Source organism: Gymnodraco acuticeps, unplaced genomic scaffold (assembly GCF_902827175.1).
Source record: "Gymnodraco acuticeps unplaced genomic scaffold, fGymAcu1.1, whole genome shotgun sequence".
In the NCBI taxonomy this organism is placed as follows: Eukaryota; Metazoa; Chordata; class Actinopteri; order Perciformes; family Bathydraconidae; genus Gymnodraco; species Gymnodraco acuticeps.
In genome coordinates, this window is record NW_022992271.1 from 274,187 (window position 1) to 294,334 (window position 20,148).

The following is a 20,148-nucleotide window of genomic DNA, read 5'->3' on the forward strand; positions in this document are numbered from 1 at the left end:
TAATATATAATATATATCGCTGCTTTCTTTGTCTTCAACATGTATTCATTTATAAACCTACAATGACGTTTTTACCATACACTTTTTAGATATTCAGTCAAATGCTGTCATTTGTGTGAAATTACCATAATTTTCTGTGATTTAATTGAAAATGAAGACAAAATAACTGCATAATTAAAAGAAAAAGCGTAAATTGACATGTTTTCCCAAGACGACAAGCAAAACCTGTTTTAACTGTTCTCTGAATAATAATAAATTATATGTATAGCGCTTTTCTTGAACTCAAAGACGCTGAATGGAGATTCGTTGATCATGGGTAGGCCAAGCTAACATAGAAGCTGCTTTTTCCACATTCAAAATAACAACATCTAACTGCAATGGACGTATTTTTTCATAATTGTGATACCGCGCCCCCTTGGTGGCAGATGTTAAATCCACCCGTAATCTGAACCAGTTCACGTCACATTTCTCCAGGACGACGTACTCGCCTCCTTTCTCCAGATTCAGGTCGTAGGGCTCCATCCCGGGGAAATCGCACACACACACAGGACACACACACACACACACACACACCACATACACACACACACACACACACACACACACACACACACACACACTGTTAAATCCTGCGACACTACATACTGATATACACCTGAACATCAGCAGGAGAGGACTCTTTAAAGCAGAGACACTACATACTGATATACACCTGAACATCAGCAGAGAGGACTCTTTAAAGTAGAGACACTACATAATGATATACACCTGAACATCAGCAGGAGAGGACTCTTTAAAGTAGAGACACTACATAATGATATACACCTGAACATCAGCAGGAGAGGACTCTTTAAAGTAGAGACACTACATACTGATATGAAGCTGAACATCAGCAGGAGAGCACTCTTTAAAGTAGAGACACTACATACTGATATACACCTGAACATCAGCAGGAGAGCACTCTTTAAAGTAGAGACACTACATACTGATATACACCTGAACATCAGCAGGAGAGGACTCTTTAAAGTAGAGACACTACATACTGATATACACCTGAACATCAGCAGGAGAGGACTCTTTAAAGTAGAGACACTACATACTGATATACACCTGAACATCAGCAGGAGAGGACTCTTTAAAGTAGAGTCACTACATACTGATATACACCTGAACATCAGCAGGAGAGGACTCTTTAAAGTAGAGACACTACATACTGATATACACCTGAACATCAGCAGGAGAGGACTCTTTAAAGTAGAGACTCTACATACTGATATACACCTGAACATCAGCAGGAGAGGACTCTTTAAAGTAGAGACACTACATACTGATATACACCTGAACATCAGCAGGAGAGGACTCTTTAAAGTAGAGACTCTACATACTGATATACACCTGAACATCAGCAGGAGAGGACTCTTTAAAGTAGAGACTCTACATACTGATATACACCTGAACATCAGCAGGAGAGGACTCTTTAAAGTAGAGACACTACATACTGATATACATCTGAACATCAGCAGGAGAGGACTCTTTAAAGTAGAGACACTACATACTGATATACATCTGAACATCAGCAGGAGAGGACTCTTTAAAGTAGAGACACTACATACTGATATACATCTGAACATCAGCAGGAGAGGACTCTTTAAAGTAGAGACACTACATACTGATATACATCTGAACATCAGCAGGAGAGGACTCTTTAAAGTAGAGACTCTACATACTGATATACACCTGAACATCAGCAGGAGAGGACTCTTTAAAGTAGAGACACTACATACTGATATACATCTGAACATCAGCAGGAGAGGACTCTTTAAAGTAAAGACACTACATACTGATATGAAGCTGAACATCAGCAGGAGAGGACTCTTTAAAGTAGAGACACTACATACTGATATACACCTGAACATCAGCAGGAGAGGACTCTTTAAAGTAGAGACTCTACATACTGATATACACCTGAACATCAGCAGGAGAGGACTCTTTAAAGTAGAGACACTACATACTGATATACATCTGAACATCAGCAGGAGAGGACTCTTTAAAGTAAAGACACTACATACTGATATGAAGCTGAACATCAGCAGGAGAGGACTCTTTAAAGTAGAGACACTACATACTGATATACACCTGAACATCAGCAGGAGAGGACTCTTTAAAGTAGAGACTCTACATACTGATATACACCTGAACATCAGCAGGAGAGGACTCTTTAAAGTAGAGACACTACATACTGATATACACCTGAACATCAGCAGGAGAGGACTCTTTAAAGTAGACACTCTACATACTGATATACACCTGAACATCAGCAGGAGAGGACTCTTTAAAGTAGAGACACTACATACTGATATACACCTGAACATCAGCAGGAGAGCACTCTTTAAAGTAGAGACACTACATACTGATATACACCTGAACATCAGCAGGAGAGGACTCTTTAAAGTAGAGACACTACATACTGATATACACCTGAACATCAGCAGGAGAGGACTCTTTAAAGTAGAGACACTACATACTGATATACACCTGAACATCAGCAGGAGAGGACTCTTGAATCCCTGCAAATGTCCATCCATCCATCTTCTCCCGCTTATCCGTGGTCGGGTCGCGGGGGTAGCAGTTCCAGCAGAGAGCCCCAAACTTTCTTTTCCCTGGCGACATCAACCAGCTCTGACTGGGGGCGCTCCCAGGCCAGCGAAGAGATATAATCCCTCCACCTGGTCCTAGGTCTACCCCTTGGTCTCTTCCCAGCTGGACGTGCCTGGAACACCTCCCTAGGGAGGCGCCCAGGTGGCATCCTAACTAGGTGCCCGAACCACCTCAACTGGCTCCTTTCGACGCGAAGGAGGAGCGGCTCAACTCCGAGTCCCTCCCTGATGACCGAACTTCTCACCTTATCCCTAAGGGAGACACCAGCCACCCTGCAGAGAAAACCCATCTCGGCCGCTTGTATCCGCGATCTCGTTCTTCCCTGCAAATGTATTTTTTATTATTTTAAACATTTTTAAAATGCAGCTGTTTGTTTGTGTTTCAATAAAGTTAAAATGTCAATAACTAGCTTGAATCAAAAAGTAAAATTTAGGAGAATAAAGTAGAGATATTGAGTAAAAGAGACGTTTGATGAGGATCAGCACCTCCAAATCTGAGGCCATGGTTCTCAGCAGGAAACCGATGGACTGTCCACTCCAAGTAGGGAATGAGGCCTTACCCCAAGTGAAGGAGTTCAAGTATCTCGGGGTCTTGTTCTCGAGTGAGGGAACAATGGAGCGTGGATGGATGGATTAAAAGTCAAGAATAAAATTCACATTTATTCTTGATTTGTAATCCATCCATCCACGGGAATAATCTTGACATTTTGAGAATACATTTAGTAGAAATGTTAAAGATGAGGTTTAAATGTTATTTATCACGTACAATTTACAGGGAATTAATTAGAAATCTACCATAAAGTTGAAGTGTTGAGATAAAATGTTTCACTGTAAAACTTTGCTAACTGTCAACATGTAAACATCGTTTTTCCGACCTTTTCATAGAAATAAATAAAATAAAATAACATATAGATTAATATAAATAACAGAATGTCGACTTACCTCAGATACAGTCATGTAGGACTCACTGACGTCTCCTCCCGCAGCCAAACTGTCAATATATTTTCAAGATGGTAGTGAAAGAGCGACGGCTGAGTGTTAACTTCTGACAGCAGTAAGTGTGTGTGTGTGTGTGTGTGTGTGGGTGTGTGTGTGTGTGTGTGTGTGTGTGTGTGTGTGTGTGTGTGTGTGTGTGTGTGTGTGAGATCCTTGACGTCTCGCCTCAATTTCCACATTAGCTTAGCTGTTTATGCACGGCTGCACACGCACAAACAACACTTTACATCCGATACTGCTGCACACACACACACAGTGTCACACGCACACACACACACACACACACACACACACACACACACACAGTATTCCCCTTCAAATGACCATCACAATTCCTTTACAATACTAACTTGATTTTTGTCCTCAATACAGATAAAAGTAGTTCTTAATGAACATAACTCTTTGATTTTTATGCATTTAAACGTAAGATTTGCCATTTTCTGCCACTAGGGGGCTCTCAATCAAACATTAACATGGACAGAGATTACAGTGGGGTGAGGTAGCGTTGGATCATGGGAGTTGTAGTCTTTAGCTTCTTGCCTCTGATTAAAGGTAACATCAGGAAATAAAGCAGTCTCAAGTTAAAAATATTTCATTACTAAGACGTCCTGTAGAGTGTGATGGGCCGGTTGATCCACATAAAGTGCCTTGGTAGCGGGGATCTGAATAATATTTCTATTTCATGCAGTTTTGTGCCATTGATTTGACTAAAATGACTAAATAATTAGACATTCTCAATCTCCCTCTTAATCTATGCAAAGCACACCTTTTCTTTAAATCTATGATTAGCGAAATTGAATTGACCAAATAAATCAAAAACAATTCGGATTCGGATTGATTTTATTTTTCCACTAGGTGTCAGAAATGGATATTTTAAAGCTCAATGGCACTTGCCATTGGTATCGTCCAGTAGGATTGTACTAGCCTAGCTGCAAATCGGGTATTAGCCAAACAGTAAACAAAAAATATACAAACATATCAGACAAGAGGTTAAAGAAGTAGCTGATGACTTGGTTTGGAGTTCGGAAATGTCACGAATGGTAGGGGTTGGTGTTGGATTGGTGGAGTTTGTTTGGGGTTTGGAAGTTGGAGGAGTGAATGGTGTTGATGTTGGATTGGTAGAGTTATTTTCGGATTCGAAAGTTTCAGGAATGAAGGCCATTGGTGTCCGGTTGGGTGTGTTGGTTTGGGGTTTGGAAGTTGTAGGAGTGAATGGCGTTGATGTTGTAGTGGTGGAGTTAGTTTTGGGTTCAGAAGTAGCAGGAAAAGTTGGCGTAGGGTTGGTTGTATTGGTTTGGGGTTCAGTAGTTTCAGGAGTGAAAGCTGTTGAGGTCTGGTTGGTTGAGTTCTTTTGGGGTTCGGAAGTAGCAGGAATAGTTGGGGTTGGGTTGCTGGAGTTAGTTTTGGGTTCGGAACTTGCAGGAATAGTTCGTGTTGATGTTGTAGTGGTGGAATTAGATTGGGGTTCGGAAGTAGCAGGAATAGTTGGGGTAGGGTTGGTTGGGTTGGTTTGGGATTCAGTGGTTGCAGGAATGAAGGCCGTTGAGGTCTGGTTGGTGGAGTTAGTTTTGGGTTCGGAACTTGCAGGAATAGTTGGTGTTGATGTCATAATGGTGGAGTTATATTGGGGTTCAGTAGTTGCAGGAATAGTTGCGGTTGATGTCGTAGTGGTGGAATTAGTTTGGGGTTTGGAAGTTGCAGGAATAGTTGGGGTTGATGTTGTAGTGGTGGAATTAGTTTGGGGTTTGGAAGTAGCAGGAATAGTTTGGGTTGATGTCGTAGTGGTGGAATTAGTTTGGGGTTTGGAAGTTGCAGGAATAGTTGGGGTTGATGTTGTAGTGGTGGAATTAGTTTGGGGTTTGGAAGTTGCAGGAATAGTTGCGGTTGATGTCGTAGTGGTGGAATTAGTTTGGGGTTTGGAAGTTGCAGGAATAGTTGCGGTTGATGTCGTAGTGGTGGAATTAGTTTGGGGTTTGGAAGTTGCAGGAATAGTTGGGGTTGATGTTGTAGTGGTGGAATTAGTTTGGGGTTTGGAAGTTGCAGGAATAGTTTGGGTAGATGTTGTAGTGGTGGAGTTAGTTGTGATTTGGGAAGTTGTTCCGGTTGGTGTTTCTGTAGTTGTTGGTTTAGTGGCAAAACTGGGGAAAACAGTAGTTAAAGGAATTCTTGTTGTGGTAGCTACATGGCCAGATGTAGTGGCATTTTGAGACGTAGCAGGAACTGTTGTATGCAAATTACCACCTCCTCCTCCACCTCCTAAAGCTCCTCCTAAAGCACCTAAAACACCTCCTAAAGCTCCTCCTAAAGCACCTAAAACACCTCCTAAAACACCTCCTAAAGCTCCTCCTAAAGCACCTAAAACACCTCCTAAAGCACCGAAAGCATCTCCTAAAGCACCTCCTCCTCCACCATCTCCTCCTTCACCACCCTTGTTATCATCAGGATTATCTTTCTTTTTCTTTGTAGTTGTTGTTGTTGTTGTCTTTGTTGTGGTGGTGGTTGTTATTGTGGTTGTAGGGACTGTTGTTGTTTTGTCTGTAGTTGTAGATAAAGTGGTGCTCAAGGTGGTAGAGACGCTGGAAGAGGGAAAGCTAGGTGTGGTAGTGGGAGGGGCAGATGTGGTTGAAGTTTGGGGAGGACATTGGCAAAAAGAAGAAGAAGCAGAAATACCTCTTCTCCTTCTTGTACTTTGTTCCTCTTGTAGGGCATGTTTATCAAGAGGACACTGTGTTCCAGGAAACACCTCAAATCCCAGATGTTCATGAAGTTCGGCCAAAGTCTTTTGCTCAAGTGTTTTTTTTAATTTAAGTTCTTCATGAACATTATCGCCCCAGTATGCAGCCGCCACATACTTCTCCATTCCGTGATTGTAACAGCAGAATGCTGACCAGAGAAGGGATGGTATATTGACCCTGTTGTTTAGTTGCATGTTGTTGCCAGGCTTTGCCCCGGTCACTACAAAGCCTACGAGGAGATTATTATTGTTGATGCAGTATTTGTTCAGGATGCATTTGACACATTCTTCCATTCTTTTCCAGCTGCCACCATTGAAAGTCTTCACTTGTGGAACAATGTTTGTCAAAGTGAATGTGGAGTTTCTGTCTTCTTTATCAAATCCATAACTGTTTGGAAATAAATGGCCCCTATTATACTTATTTTGGAGTTTGGAGGAATAATCAGAGTTTCTGGCCTGTTTTTGGTTTTGGTTTTGGTTTGCATCGTTCCTCATGTTGATGGGGTTTGCCTTCCACTCGAGCTGCAAAATTCAGAAGGCTCAGTCAGTGGTATTTATTTTGCTGTTAAAATAAACTTCCAGAAAGTTATTTGATAACTCAAACTGAAGCGATTACATCAGACATTTTATCATGTGAATTCCAGTCATAGGGAATGGTAGCCGCCGTGCATTCTGGGGCGTCACAGCCATCTTTGGAGGATAGCATCCAACAACGACAGAAGCCCTTAATATCTATGAGCTTTCACTGGTCATCTTTTTGATGTTGTTCACCTAATATGAATAAAGCAATGGCAAAATATAATTGCCCTTACCGACAGAAGCTCTCCTCAGAATCAGAGGAGCATTGTTGTACTGAATTAAAGTGAATAAATAACATTGGTCCCACTCATACGGCATCTCTGCTGATGTGTGCTACCTCTCCATCGTTTTCCATTTTGCTATAAAACTATCAAATGTAAACCCAAGGTTCTTTGTTTTGTTTTTTCATTAGTTATAGGAGTGGCAGTTACAGCCAAGGACACAAACAGTGCCCACATTCAAGAAGTTACATTCAAAAAGTGACATCGCCATAATGGAGAGAGAGTCAATGGGTTACGGTATCCCCCAAAGATGGCTGACTTGCTGTTGATGACGTCATATTCCCATTATCTATTGCTCTCACGCTATAAACACTTTTCTTAATCAACCTGTCAGTTGCTGATGAGGTCGCTGTCCCTCTCTTAAAGTGTAAAAACTGGTGGACGGAGTTTAACGCCATTGAATAGTCGAAAGTTGAATAATGTTTGAGTCAGAGAAAGAAAACAAACCTGTGGCTCCATCTTCCAATCACGTGATCTATTACTCTTTGTTCCATCTGTCCCTCTGTACTTGAAAGCAGAAAACACTGGTATCCTGTTGCTGGTGTCATAGAGCGTCACAAACCGACTCTTGTTCTCGAAGGTTTGGCAAATTACTTCATATCGGTTCTGGTCCATGATCCTCCCGTTCTCCAAGACGTCGGGGACATTTGGTGTTTTTTCCTCAAGAAGAAACCCACGACAGTCAGCCATTGAAGTCACCACTTCAGTTAGTGTGGGATGGATGGACAGGAGGATGATGGCAAAGGGCAGGACACTCCATCTTTTGAGGGTCACATACTGTGTATTTTTTGGGAGGGGAAAGAACAATGCATTATCAAACATTAGAGTTTGAGATACCAGTTCAAACCAGACCTTTTCGGAGAGGAATCATAATGTTATCTTATCGAGTTGGGCAGCAATGACGTATTTTTGTAGGCCGACCCGGAAGTTAGCATCGCAAAAGCTCCCTCGACAAAAAAGCAATGAGATTTAATTTTGTTATTTGGATTATATCAGAAAATAATCTCTGTGTCAAACAAACGTTTATCATACTTACACCGCTAAGCTAAATGTGGCTAATGTTGGGCTATAAAGGAACTACAGCACGGTCACATGACTTCACGTCACCACCGCTAAGCTAAAGGCGGCTAATGTTGGGCTATAAAGGAACTACAGCACGGTCACATGACTTCACGTCACCACCGCTAAGCTAAAGGTGTCTAATGTTGGGAATATAAAGGAACTACAGCACGGTCACATGACTTCACGTCACCACCGCTAAGCTAAAGGTGGCTAATGTTGGGCTATAAAGGAACTACAGCACGGTCACATGACTTCACGTCACCACTGCTAAGCTAAAGGTGGCTAATGTTGGGCTATAAAGGAACTACAGCACGGTCACATGACTTCACGTCACCACCGCTAAGCTAAAGGTGTCTAATGTTGGGCTATAAAGGAACTACAGCACGGTCACATGACTTCACCACCGCTAAGCTAAAGGTGGCTAATGTTGGGCTATAAAGGAACTACAGCACGGTCACATGACTTCACCACCGCTAAGGTAAAGGTAAAGGTGGCTAATGTTGGGCGTGATGGCGTTCAGTTGTCTCCTTTAGACACTTGTTAGCAACCTTCATTTTTTAATTCCCCAGTGGGGTATTTGCTGACGCATTTTATGTCTTAGAATAAAAAGCTCTTGAGCTTGTGTTAACCACAGACCTTATTTCAGGCAAACAACCAAAAACACATTCAAAAGTCATTCCTTTACACTTGTCTGATTAATGATTGCCAGTGATGTGGTGCTTTCCCACGTTACACTTGCATACACATGAAGAAAATCAGGCTTTATTTCCTGGAGGAACACCAGGATTAATTCTCGAAAAGCTTCCTTTGAAAAGATGCTTGTAGATTTGCTGGTTAATTAAACAAATATATTTTAAGTGTTATTTTTTCACATTTCACATCATCATAAAGCAGTAATTTTAAGGTATAATAAAATAAAATACTCCCTAAATGTCCTATTTTAGGAACTTTACTTAAGGAAAGTTTACAAAAGTATGCAGAATTACCCATATCAGATAGCCTACTGATATGATATCTGTTATACTTTTGTAGTATTTATGAATTAACATGGGAGCAGCATCGTTCCAGTTATTTTGCGTATTCAGATTTACAAAAAACTATTTTGAGTTAAAATTACAGCATTTCTATTTTTGCTGAACTATAATCGTTTTATTCATTTATTTTTACTTTTGTAAAATCGCATAAATCTTGAAAAACATTGGTTTTTTTCTGGATTTTTTTTTTTGATAATTCAATTTATTTTAGATATTCAGATTATTTAAATAAAACCTTTTAAATAAAACATTTAATACAATTCATTTAACTTTCACTTTATTTTACATACAAATACAGTGTTTGGTTTATGCTGATAAATATTTTATTACAAAACATATTTTTTAACCTAAACCATTTTAATTTTTTACATTTTATTGATTTAATTTTAGTTCAGAGGAAATGTGTTATGTTAGTATAAACATAACATTATATTAAAAAATACATTTTAAACGTCATATTGGACTTTGGGTCAAGTGTGATGCCCATTTCTGACTAAAGTAATCTATTAAATGAGAAAATGATCCAAAGATTAGCAAAATTCTGAAATAATCCTTAAAAAGTTTTCCAAGAAAAACTTACCATCTTGGATCAGAGCTTCATGAAATCTGCCGGAACTGAAATAACTCAAATAGTCTGAAGGAAGGTACATGTCCCTGGAGGTGTGGCTACAGAAATATTATACTAATCTCCATCATCGGGGACTTTCCCTGGATGTGTTTTTGTTCAGTATGACGCCATATTTATTCAGAACGGTGCTATGAATGGTCCTTTACTTCCTTAACGGAATATTTTTGGCATTGTTTTGGCCCTAAATGTAGCTTTTCAAGATAAATGTCAATGTTTGAGGCAGGTCTCTAAGTGAGTATGTATTGCAAAGATCATAGTGTATTATAATTCCAAGTTTGTATGAATTGTAATATCATATAATAATATATAATGCATTATATTGATTGTTATATTGCATAATGTAATTAATATGTAAGTGATATGATGAAATTCATGAGCTTTGAGCACATAGGCCTACAAGGAAATGAAAGCTGGTTGCTTTAAGTTCAAGGTTCAAGGTTTTATTGTCATATCCCTGCTGAAAAAAACAGCTTAGACCAACAAGGCTGGTCAGGCTGGCCAGCCAGTCAATATTAGGCTGGATTAGTTTGCTGGTTTAGAGGGGCTTTGGACACTTTAGCTGGTCCGGATAGCTGGTTTGGTCACAGTGGTCGAGCTGGTTACCATTAGCTGGTCGGGATGGCTGGTTTAGCTGGTGGTCACAGTGTTCTAGCTAGCTGGTCACCATTAGCTGGTCAGACTGGTATGATCTTGAGTAGAACTTTAGCTGGGATTACTTGATGGTTAAGCTGGTCATATATGATGCTAAAACACTCTCACCCAATTGCAGTAGCTCAATGAACATCTATCATTTCAGATCAGAGCACCTACCTTACCAGAAAGGTACCAGAATGTATAGAATGTATTGTCTGTAAATAAATAATCATACATCAAATGATTAGAATCAGGAAAATAATTTATAACACCCAATGAGGAGGCGCAGTGGATAGAGTGTTGGTTCAAACCCCACTGCAGTCAGCATGTCGTTGTGTCCCTGAGACACTTCACCCCAAATTGCTCCTGTGGGGATTGCCCCCAGTATTGAGTATGTAAGTCGCTTTCGATGAAAGCGTCTAACAAGTAACATGTAATGTAATGAGCATTAACACAAATTTGAAAACATTTTCAAAACACCCATTACTTCATATTTTTAAGCAGTTTCCTTCAACTGTTTATTTCCGCTTTTCACAAGGGCCTGTATTTTTTGTAAAAATAATTAGACATTCTCAATCTCCCTCTTGATATATGCAAAGCACACCTTTTCTTTAAAGCTATGATTAGCGAAATTAAATAGTCCAAATAAATCAAAAACACTTTTATTTTTCCACTAGATGTCTGAAGTGGAGATTTTAAATCCCTCTGAGACGCATCTGGAAAAACAAGCTGATTTGTACATGATGTATTTATTTGTCAATTGATTATTGTCAGGTTACAATTATTTCAAACATTACATCTGTTGTGTTCTTTTATTCCAGGAAAGACAAATAACTTCTAAGTTCAACTCTTTATTAAAAGAGATTAAAAGATATATTCACTTGGCCAAGGACTCCGTCGGGTCATAGAAATCACAGAGCTGTAATCTGTAACTCTATTTCCAGAAAAAAGCCTCGAACCTCGTGGGTGCATTACATTTTATTATTCAGGGCTCAGCCCGTACATTTATGATTGGTTGAGACTAGATGGGGAGGACCGTGGTTTAGACTTTGGCCTCCCTGGTTGGTGCACAGACTTAGACAAAGTCTCTTGGCAACACGACCTCCAATCAGCATTCGGCCAGCCTGTGATGGTCCCTCCCTACTCTAGTGCTATCCTACGTAATTTGTTTTGCTGAAGCTTTTACAATAGATAGTGGAATCCTCCATTATACTGATTCCCAGTTATGCGTAGGCGAGGAGCTCACACACTGTTCAAGGCCAGGGCGATCTCCTGTTTTCAATAACTCTTTGTCTCTACAGGGTCTGCACCTGGCTTTTGCTGCATTTCTATGCAAGCTAAAACTTTCTTCTATGACTATTCCCTTCGTTTCGTATCCAACCCATCAGAACCTGGGACTGGTGATTGAGTCTATGTATTCCAAAGTCATAGCAACATCGCATGAGCACAATAAGCATATAATGTAATAATATGAATCACTCTTGTAATGTTATATAAAAATAGACTCCACACATCTAATGACAATATATCAGATGGTTAGATTTTCAAATACATATTTAATGTGATTTCAACATGTGGCATCTATTTAAATAAACAATCGTCGGGTTAAGGCAACCCAAACTACCTAGATACCTACAATTTCATTACGATACGATACGATAATACTTTAATGGTCAGATCAAGTCCGACATTTGACTTGCATCACAGCAGCTCCAATGACTGTTAAGTTGGAGGAGTGAATGGTGTTGATGTTGGATTGGTGGAGTTATTTTCAGATTCGGAAGTTTCAGGAATGAAGGCCGTTTCATAACATTCATCTGCTACTTAGTAATTATTTATCTATTATCTAATATATCATTCCAATAACTTGTATATAGACTCGTATTGCACTATTCCACTTCTTTTAAAAAAAAATTATTTTTCTTTTTTGTATTACTTTTAATATAATATACTTTAATATTGTTTTAATATGGTCTGCTTATCTGTATTATTGTGTTGCATTGTTGGAGAAGCCTGTGACCTAAGATTTTCAATGACATAATTACTCTGTAGCTATGTTAGTTTGACAATAAAGAACCTTGAACCTTGGTGTCCGGATGGGTGTGTTGGTTTGGGGTTTGGAAGTGGCAGGAATAGTTGGGATTGATGTCAGATTTGTGGAGTTAGTTTTGGGTTCAGAAGTAGCAGGAAAAGTTGGCGTTGGGTTGGTTGTATTCATTTGTGGTTCAGTATTTTCAGGAATAAAGGGTGTTGGTATCCGGTTGGTTGAGTTATTTTGGGGTTTGGAAGTTGCAGGAATAGTTGGGGTTGGGTTGGTTTGGTTTGGGGTTCAGTAGTTTCAGGAATAGTTGGGGTTGATGTTGTGGTGGTGGAGTTAGTCTGGGGTTTGGAAGTTGCAGGAGTTTATGGTGTTGATTTTGGTTTGGTGGAGTTAGTTTTGGGTTCAGAAGTAGCAGGAAAAGTTGGTGTTGGGTTGGTTGTATTGATTTGGGGTTCAATGGTTGCAGGAATGAAGGCCGTTGAGGTCTGGTTGGTGGAGTTAGTTTTGGGTTCGGAAGTTGGAGGAGGGTATGGCGTTGATTTCGGATTCCACCACCTCCTCCAGTTATTTTGGGGGTCGGAAGTTGGAGGAGGGTATGGCGTTGATTTCGGATTCCACCACCTCCTCCAGTTATTTTGGGGTTCGGAAGTTGGAGGAGGGTATGGGGTTGATTTCGGATTCCACCACCTCCTCCAGTTATTTTGGGGTTCGGAAGTTGGAGGAGGGTATGGGGTTGATTTCGGATTCCACCACCTCCTCCAGTTATTTTGGGGTTCGGAAGTTGGAGGAGGGTATGGGGTTGATTTCGGATTCCACCACCTCCTCCAGTTATTTTGGGGTTCGGAAGTTGCAGGAATAGTTGGGGTTGATGTCGGATTGGTGGAGTTAGTTTTGGGTTCAGAAGTAGCAGTAAAAGTTGGCGTTTGGTTGGTTGTATTTATTTGGGGTTCAGTGGTTGCAGGAATGAAGGACGTTGAGGTCTGGTTGGTGGAGTTAGTTTTGGGTTCAGAACTAGCAGGAATAGTTGGCATTGGGTTGGTTGTGTTGGTTTGGAGTTTGGAAGTTGCAGGAATAGTTGGGGTTGATGTTGTAGTGGTGAAGTTAGTTTTGCGTTCGGAACTTGCAGGAATAGTTGGGGTAGATTTTGGATTGGTGGAGTTAGTTCTGGTTTGGGAAGTTTTGATGGTAATTGGTGTTTCTGTAGTTGTAGGTTTATTGGCAAAACTGGGGAAAGCAGCAGTTAAAGGAGTTCTTGTTGTGGTAGCTACATGGCCAGATGTAGTGGCAGTTTGAGACGTAGCAGGAACTGTTGGATACAGATCACCTCTTCCTCCACCACCTCCTCCACCTCTTCCTAAACCACTTCCTCCTAAAGCACCTAAAGCACCTCCTAAAGCACCTATAGCACCTCCTAAAGCACCTATAGCACCTCCTCCTCCACCACCTCCTCCTCCACCACCTCCTCCTTCACCACCCTTGTTATCGTCAGGATGATCTTTATTTTTCTTTGCAGTTGTAGTTGTTGTTGTTGTTGTGGTGGTTGTGGTTGTTGTGGTTGTAGGGACTGTTGTTGTTTTGTCTGTAGTTGTAGATAAAGTGGTACTCAAGGATGTAGAGACGGTGGAAGAGGGGAAGCTAGTTGTGGTTGTGGGAGGGGCAGATGTGGTTGAAGTTTGGGGAGGACATTGGCAAAAAGAAGAAGCAGAAAAAGCAGAAATACTTCTTCTACTTCTTCTACCTTTTTCCTCTTTTAGAGCATTTTCATGAAGAGGACACTTTGTTCTAGGAAACACCTCAAATCCGACTTGTAGACGAAGTTGGGCCAAAGTCTTTGCCTCAAGGGTTTTGGAATGAAGTTCTCCTGGATCATTGTTGCCCCAGTGTGCAGCCGCCAGCCACTTCTTCTTTGTGTGATTGTAACAGCAGAATGCTGACCAGAGAAGGGATGGTATATTCACCCTGTTGTTTAGTTGGGTGTTGCCGGGCATTGCCCCGGTCACTACAAAGCCTTCGAGGACATTATTACTGTTGATGCACTGTTCTTTCAGGAAGCATTTGACACAGTCTTCCATTTTTGCCCAGCTGCCACCATTGAAAGTCTTCACTTGTGGAACAATGTTTGTCAAAGTGAATGTGGAGTCTCTGTCATTTGCATCAAATCCATAACTCATTGGAAATAAATGGCCCCTATTATATATTTTTTCCATGGAGAAATAATCAGAGTTACTGGCCTGGTTTTGGTTTTGGTTTTGGTTTTTATCAATCCTCATGTTGATGGTCGGCTCGAGCTGCAAAAGTCAGAAGGCTCAGTCAGTGGTATTTATATTGCTGTTAAAATAAACTTCTAGAAAGTTATTTGATAACTCAAACTGAAGCGATTACATCAGACATTTTATCATGTGAATTCCAGTCATAGGGAATGGTAGCCGCCGTGCATTCTGGGGCGTCACAGCCATCTTTGGAGGATAGCATCCAACAACGACAGAAGCCCTTAATATCTATGAGCTTTCACTGGTCATCTTTTTGATGTTGTTCACCTAATATGAATAAAGCAATGGCAAAATATAATTGCCCTTACCGACAGAAGCTCTCCTCAGAATCAGAGGAGCATTGTTGTACTGAATTAAAGTGAATAAATAACATTGGTCCCACTCATACGGCATCTCTGCTGATGTGTGCTACCTCTCCATCGTTTTCCATTTTGCTATAAAACTATCAAATGTAAACCCAAGGTTCTTTGTTTTGTTTTTTCATCGGTCATAGGAGTGGCAGTTACAGCCAAGGACACAAACAGTGCCCACATTCAAGAAGTTACATTAAAAAAGTGACATCGCCATAATGGAGAGAGAGTCAATGGGTTACGGTATCCCCCAAAGATGGCTGACTTGCTGTTGATGACGTCATATTCCCATTATCTATTGCTCTCACGCTATAAACACTTTTCTTAATCAACCTGTCAGTTGCTGATGAGGTCGCTGTCTCTCTCTTGAAGTGTAAAAACTGGTGGATGGAGTTAAACGCCATTGAATAGTCGAAAGTTGAATAATGTTTGAGTCAGAGAAAGAAAAACAAACCTCTGGCTCGATCATCCAAGGTGGTCTTGTCTCTTTTCCTTCCCTCTCCTCTTTCCCTCTGTACTTGAAAGCAGAAAACACTGGTATCTTGTTGCGGGTGTCGTAGAGCGTCACGAAACGACGCTCGTTCTCGAAGGTCTGGCAAATGACTTTATATCGGTTCTGGTCCATGATCCTCCCGTTCTCCAAGACGTCGGGGACATTTGGTGTTTTTTCCTGAAGAAGAAACCCACGACAGTCAGCCATTGAAGTCACCACTTCAGTTAGTGTGGGATGGATGGACAGGAGGATGGTGGCAAAGGGCAGCAGACTCCATCTTTTGAGGGTCACATACTGTGTATTTTGTGGGAGGGGAAAGAACAATGCATTATCAAACATTAGAGTTTGAGATACCAGTTCAAACCAGACCTTTTCGGAGAGGAATCATAATGTTATCTTATACAGTGGTGAAGTGATGACGTATTCACCAGTGGGGTATTTACTGATTTGACTGATAACAACCTTTTGAGCTTATTTTAGGAGTCATGAGCTGGGTTACAACTCATTCCTTTACACCAGGGGTGTCAAACTCAAGGCCCGGGGGCCAAATCCGGCCCGTGAGTTCATTTTTTGTGGCCCCACAAGAGCTTGCAAAGAATATTATATGTGTATTATACGGTTACATGATAATTTACAGAAGAACGTTGCCCATAAACTACATGTCCCACAATGCATCTCAAATAAGACTTTCTTTCTTCAAAATATGCCTTTTCTTAGAATTTGACTTTTTATTTTTAAATGTTACTTTTCTTTTCTTTTTTACTTCTTTTTTTCAAAATGTCACTTCTTTTCTTTTTTTTTTTGTTTGTTTGAGTTTGGTTTTTCTTTTTAAATCATTTAGTGACATTTTCACTGAAGAGACTTGCAATTATTTGCCCTAGACTTCTGCTTTCAGACGTAGTTTATTATGAAGTTATCACCCTATCTGATAATAATCCAATGCAGAGGCAATTATGTAATATAATACATTATTTTATATATGTTAAATATTTATATATGTATTTTTATATATTCCTAAAGTTACAACCGGCCCTTTGAGTGCAGCCATAATGCTGATGGGGCCCGCGATGAAATTGAGTTTGACCCCCCTGCTTTACACACTGGTGAATGATTCAAGTTACACTTTTATTGTACACCCAAAGATAAACAGGCTTTATTTCCTGGACGAATACCAGCAAAGAATCTGGGATAGATTTCCGTTAGAAAAACTGCTTGTAGATTCGTCATGAAGCAGTAATAAAATAAAATACTCCCTAAAAGTCCCGTTTTAGGAACTTTACTTGAGAAGAAGTACAGAAGCATTGTCAGCAAAAGTCACTTAAAGTATTTTCAGTAAAAGTTTGCAGAATCAGCCATTTCGCATCAACATGGGAGCAGCATCGTCTTGATAATTCAAGTTATTTCGTGTATTCAGATTGACAAGAAATGTAACAAAATTCACTTAAACTTGCCGTAACTTTCATATAATTTGTATTCGAGATAAAATTACAGCGTTTATATTTTGCAGAACTATAATCATTTAATTTAGTTATTTTTACTTTTGTAAAATCGCATAAATCACGGAAAACATTTTCTGGATTTTAGTTTTTCTTTGACAATTGTACTTATTTGAGATATTACGATTATTTTCATAAATAGACATTTAATACAATTCATTTAACTTTCACTTTATTTTACTTACAATAACAGTATTTAGATTTAGCTGAACTATAACAAATATTATTTTTGAATATTTTATTAGAAAACATATTTCAACCTGAATTAAGGATTAAGAATTTCATATTTTAAATTATATTTATTTATCTTTAGTTCAGAGGAAATGTGTTATGAGTACAAACTGAAAATCATTTCAGACTTTGGGTAAACTGTGATTCACATTTCTCATCTGCAATTTTCTACATTTTAAAAGTAATCCATTAAATGAGAAAATAATCCAGAGATGAACAAATTCAGAAATAATCCTTATAAAGCTTTAAAAAGAAACACTTACCATCTTGGATTAGAGCTTCATGAAATCTGCTGAAACTGAAATAACTCAGAGAGTCTGAAGGAAGGTACATGTCCCTGGAGGTGTGGCTACAGAAATATCTGTATCATCTGGGGTTTTCCATGGAAGCGTTTTTGTTCAATATGACTCCACATTCATGCCAAACATGTATCAACATGTTGACTTCCCAACAAGAGAAAACAAGACTCTGGATCTTGTTTATACCACCATCAAGGGAGCATACAAGGCTTCCCCCCTCCCCAACATGGGACACTCTTATCACCTCACTGTTTTGATAAAACATGTGCGGTAAGAGGACAGGGGACATGTAAGTGATATGTCCCCTGTCATAGTGGTAGTTTTTTACACCAGGCTGTCAGGAGGCTGAACTCTCTCCCCTCTCCCCCTGCCCCCACTGGACTGTAACCCCCCACACACTCAGACACTCAATTCCAGCACCATACACTTTTTGACACTGCTATGGACAATCTTGCACTATATTGAAGTGACTGTTATTTTGTATATATTGATTGTTGTGTTTTGTCTTAAAGTGTGCATATGTGCAAATGTGTCTGTTGGTTGTATGTATATATATATATAGGATATACATATTTTATATATATTTGTATACATATTTATATTATTGTATTTTGTATTCGGGATTATTGGAAACGTTATTTCGATTTCTCTGTCTGTACAAACACACAGAAAAATGTACATTAAAGTTGACTTTGATATTTATACAGGACGGTGCGTTGAACGGTCCTTTACTTCCTTTACAGAATATTTGTACATTGCCAGAAAAAGAGACTACAAATCAACATGAGCAGTGTTTTATTTGATGGACACAACTTCAGTTTAAAGACCTTTATAGACAGGATGACGCAATAATGCAAAATACTCGCCTGCAAATATTTTGCATCAAATCTATTCGTGCCGGCAGCGAAGCAAATTAAAAAAGAATATATATCAGTGACGTGCGGTGAGGTTCATGGCTGGTGAGGCACTGAGTCAGATTTACAAATATTATATTTTGACCTTAATCGAAATATTGGGTTATTTTCAAAAGCTATTTCAAAAGCTATTATTTTTCAAAAGTCTGATGCTTCGATTCATTTTAAACAGACCGTTCAACAAAAGGATACCCAAAATCTAAATATTGGATTGTTCTTTCTTAGTAAGAACCCATTTACATTACAATGGTGGTCTTACATGGATCGGATTTCGAGGCGTAGTCATGGGGGAGGGGGTCTGCAGTTCGGTGGACTAAGGATTGCACCACTGCTTTTTGCAGATGATGTGGTTCTAATGGCTTCATCGGTCTGCGACCTTCAGCACTCACTGGATCGGTTCGCAACCGAGTGTGAAGCGGCTGGGATGAGGATCAGCACCTCCAAATCTGAGGCCATGGTTCTCAGCAGGAAACCGATGGACTGTCCACTCCAAGTAGGGAATGAGTCCTTACCCCAAGTGAAGGAGTTCAAGTATCTCTGGGTCTTGTTCTCGAGTGAGGGAACAATGGAGCGTGAGATGGGCCGGAGAATCGGAGCAGCGGGAGCGGTACTGCAGTCGCTTTACCGCACCGTTGTGACGAAAAGGGAGCTGAGCCAGAAGGCAAAGCTCTCTGTCTACCAGGCCATTTTCGTTCCTACCCTCACCTATGGTCATGAAGGATGTGTCATGACCGAAAGAACGAGATCGCGGATACAAGCGGCCGAGATGGGTTTTCTCCGCAGGGTGGCTGGTGTCTCCCTTAGGGATAAGGTGAGAAGTTCGGTCATCAGGGAGGGACTCGGAGTTGAGCCGCTCCTCCTTCGCGTCGAAAGGAGCCAGTTGAGGTGGTTCGGGCACCTAGTTAGGATGCCACCTGGCCCCTCCCTAGGGAGGTGTTCCAGGCACGTCCAGCTGGGAAGAGACCAAGGGGTAGACCTAGGACCAGGTGGAGGGATTATATCTCTTCGCTGGCCTGGGAGCGCCTTGGGATCCCCCAGTCAGAGCTGGTTGATGTCGCCAGGGAAAAGAAAGTTTGGGGCTCTCTGCTGGAACTGCTACCCCCGCGACCCGACCACGGATAAGCGGAAGAAGATGGATGGATGGATGGATGGTGGTCTTACCTTGACTTGAAGATGAAGTCCATGCTCTCCTTCTGGACAACAATCTCTATTACTTTTTTCTAAAAGTCCTCCTTATCTTCCTCTAGTTTCAAAAGTCTAGCTTGTTGTTTGCATCTACCGTCTCTGCGTAGAATAACAGTAGCAACAAGGACCTGTGGGCTCACTTGCGCCCCCTTCAGTGCGGCAGAGGTTATGGCTGCCTCCCCTGGTGCTTTGTTCATTGGCGTTGTATGATGAGACCAGCGAGCCTAAATATCATATATACGTGAAATAAGTTATTGAGAGACTA

General features: G+C 40.4%; 3 protein-coding genes across 3 annotated transcripts in view; all 3 read right to left on the reverse strand.

Moving 5' to 3' along the window:
* The window catches only part of LOC117540545 (tyrosine-protein kinase TXK-like), a 3,199-nt gene extending 2,677 nt beyond the window's left edge, over nucleotides 1–522 (reverse strand). Inside the window, exon 1 of the mRNA XM_034207291.1 lies at nucleotides 439–522. Within this exon, the coding sequence (XP_034063182.1) occupies nucleotides 439–522 (84 nt within the window). The remainder of the gene's footprint in view (nucleotides 1–438) is intronic.
* A 3,994-nt stretch (nucleotides 523–4,516) lies between these two features.
* Nucleotides 4,517–7,991, reverse strand: LOC117540550 (mucin-5AC-like). The gene is made up of 2 exons (XM_034207296.1): nucleotides 7,695–7,991; nucleotides 4,517–6,909 (listed from the first exon to the last, which is right to left on the reverse strand). The coding sequence occupies exons 1-2, from the start codon at nucleotides 7,935–7,937 to the stop codon at nucleotides 4,597–4,599; spliced, it is 2,556 nt and encodes an 851-aa protein (XP_034063187.1). The 5' UTR covers nucleotides 7,938–7,991; the 3' UTR covers nucleotides 4,517–4,596.
* Nucleotides 7,992–13,593: 5,602 nt separating this feature from the next.
* LOC117540547 lies at nucleotides 13,594–18,042 on the reverse strand. The gene is made up of 4 exons (XM_034207293.1): nucleotides 17,749–18,042; nucleotides 15,720–16,052; nucleotides 13,970–14,933; nucleotides 13,594–13,625 (listed from the first exon to the last, which is right to left on the reverse strand). Exons 1-4 carry the CDS (start codon nucleotides 17,749–17,751, stop codon nucleotides 13,594–13,596), a joined length of 1,332 nt encoding a protein of 443 aa, XP_034063184.1. The 5' UTR covers nucleotides 17,752–18,042.
* Nucleotides 18,043–20,148: the final 2,106 nt, after the last annotated feature.

Coding starts and splice junctions, on each gene's coding strand:
- LOC117540547 (XM_034207293.1), bottom strand. Junction 14,934..15,719: donor CTTGGATGATCGAGCCAGAG/GTTTGTTTTTCT, acceptor TGACTTTTGCAG/CTCGAGCCGACCATCAACAT. Junction 13,626..13,969: donor AGGAGGTGGTGGAGGAAGAG/GTGATCTGTATC, acceptor TCCACCAACCAG/ACCTCAACGTCCTTCATTCC.
- LOC117540550 (XM_034207296.1), bottom strand. CDS start 7,937: ATGGCTGACTGTCGTGGGTTTCTTCTTGAGGAAAAAACACCAAATGTC. Junction 6,910..7,694: donor ATTGGAAGATGGAGCCACAG/GTTTGTTTTCTT, acceptor TGAATTTTGCAG/CTCGAGTGGAAGGCAAACCC.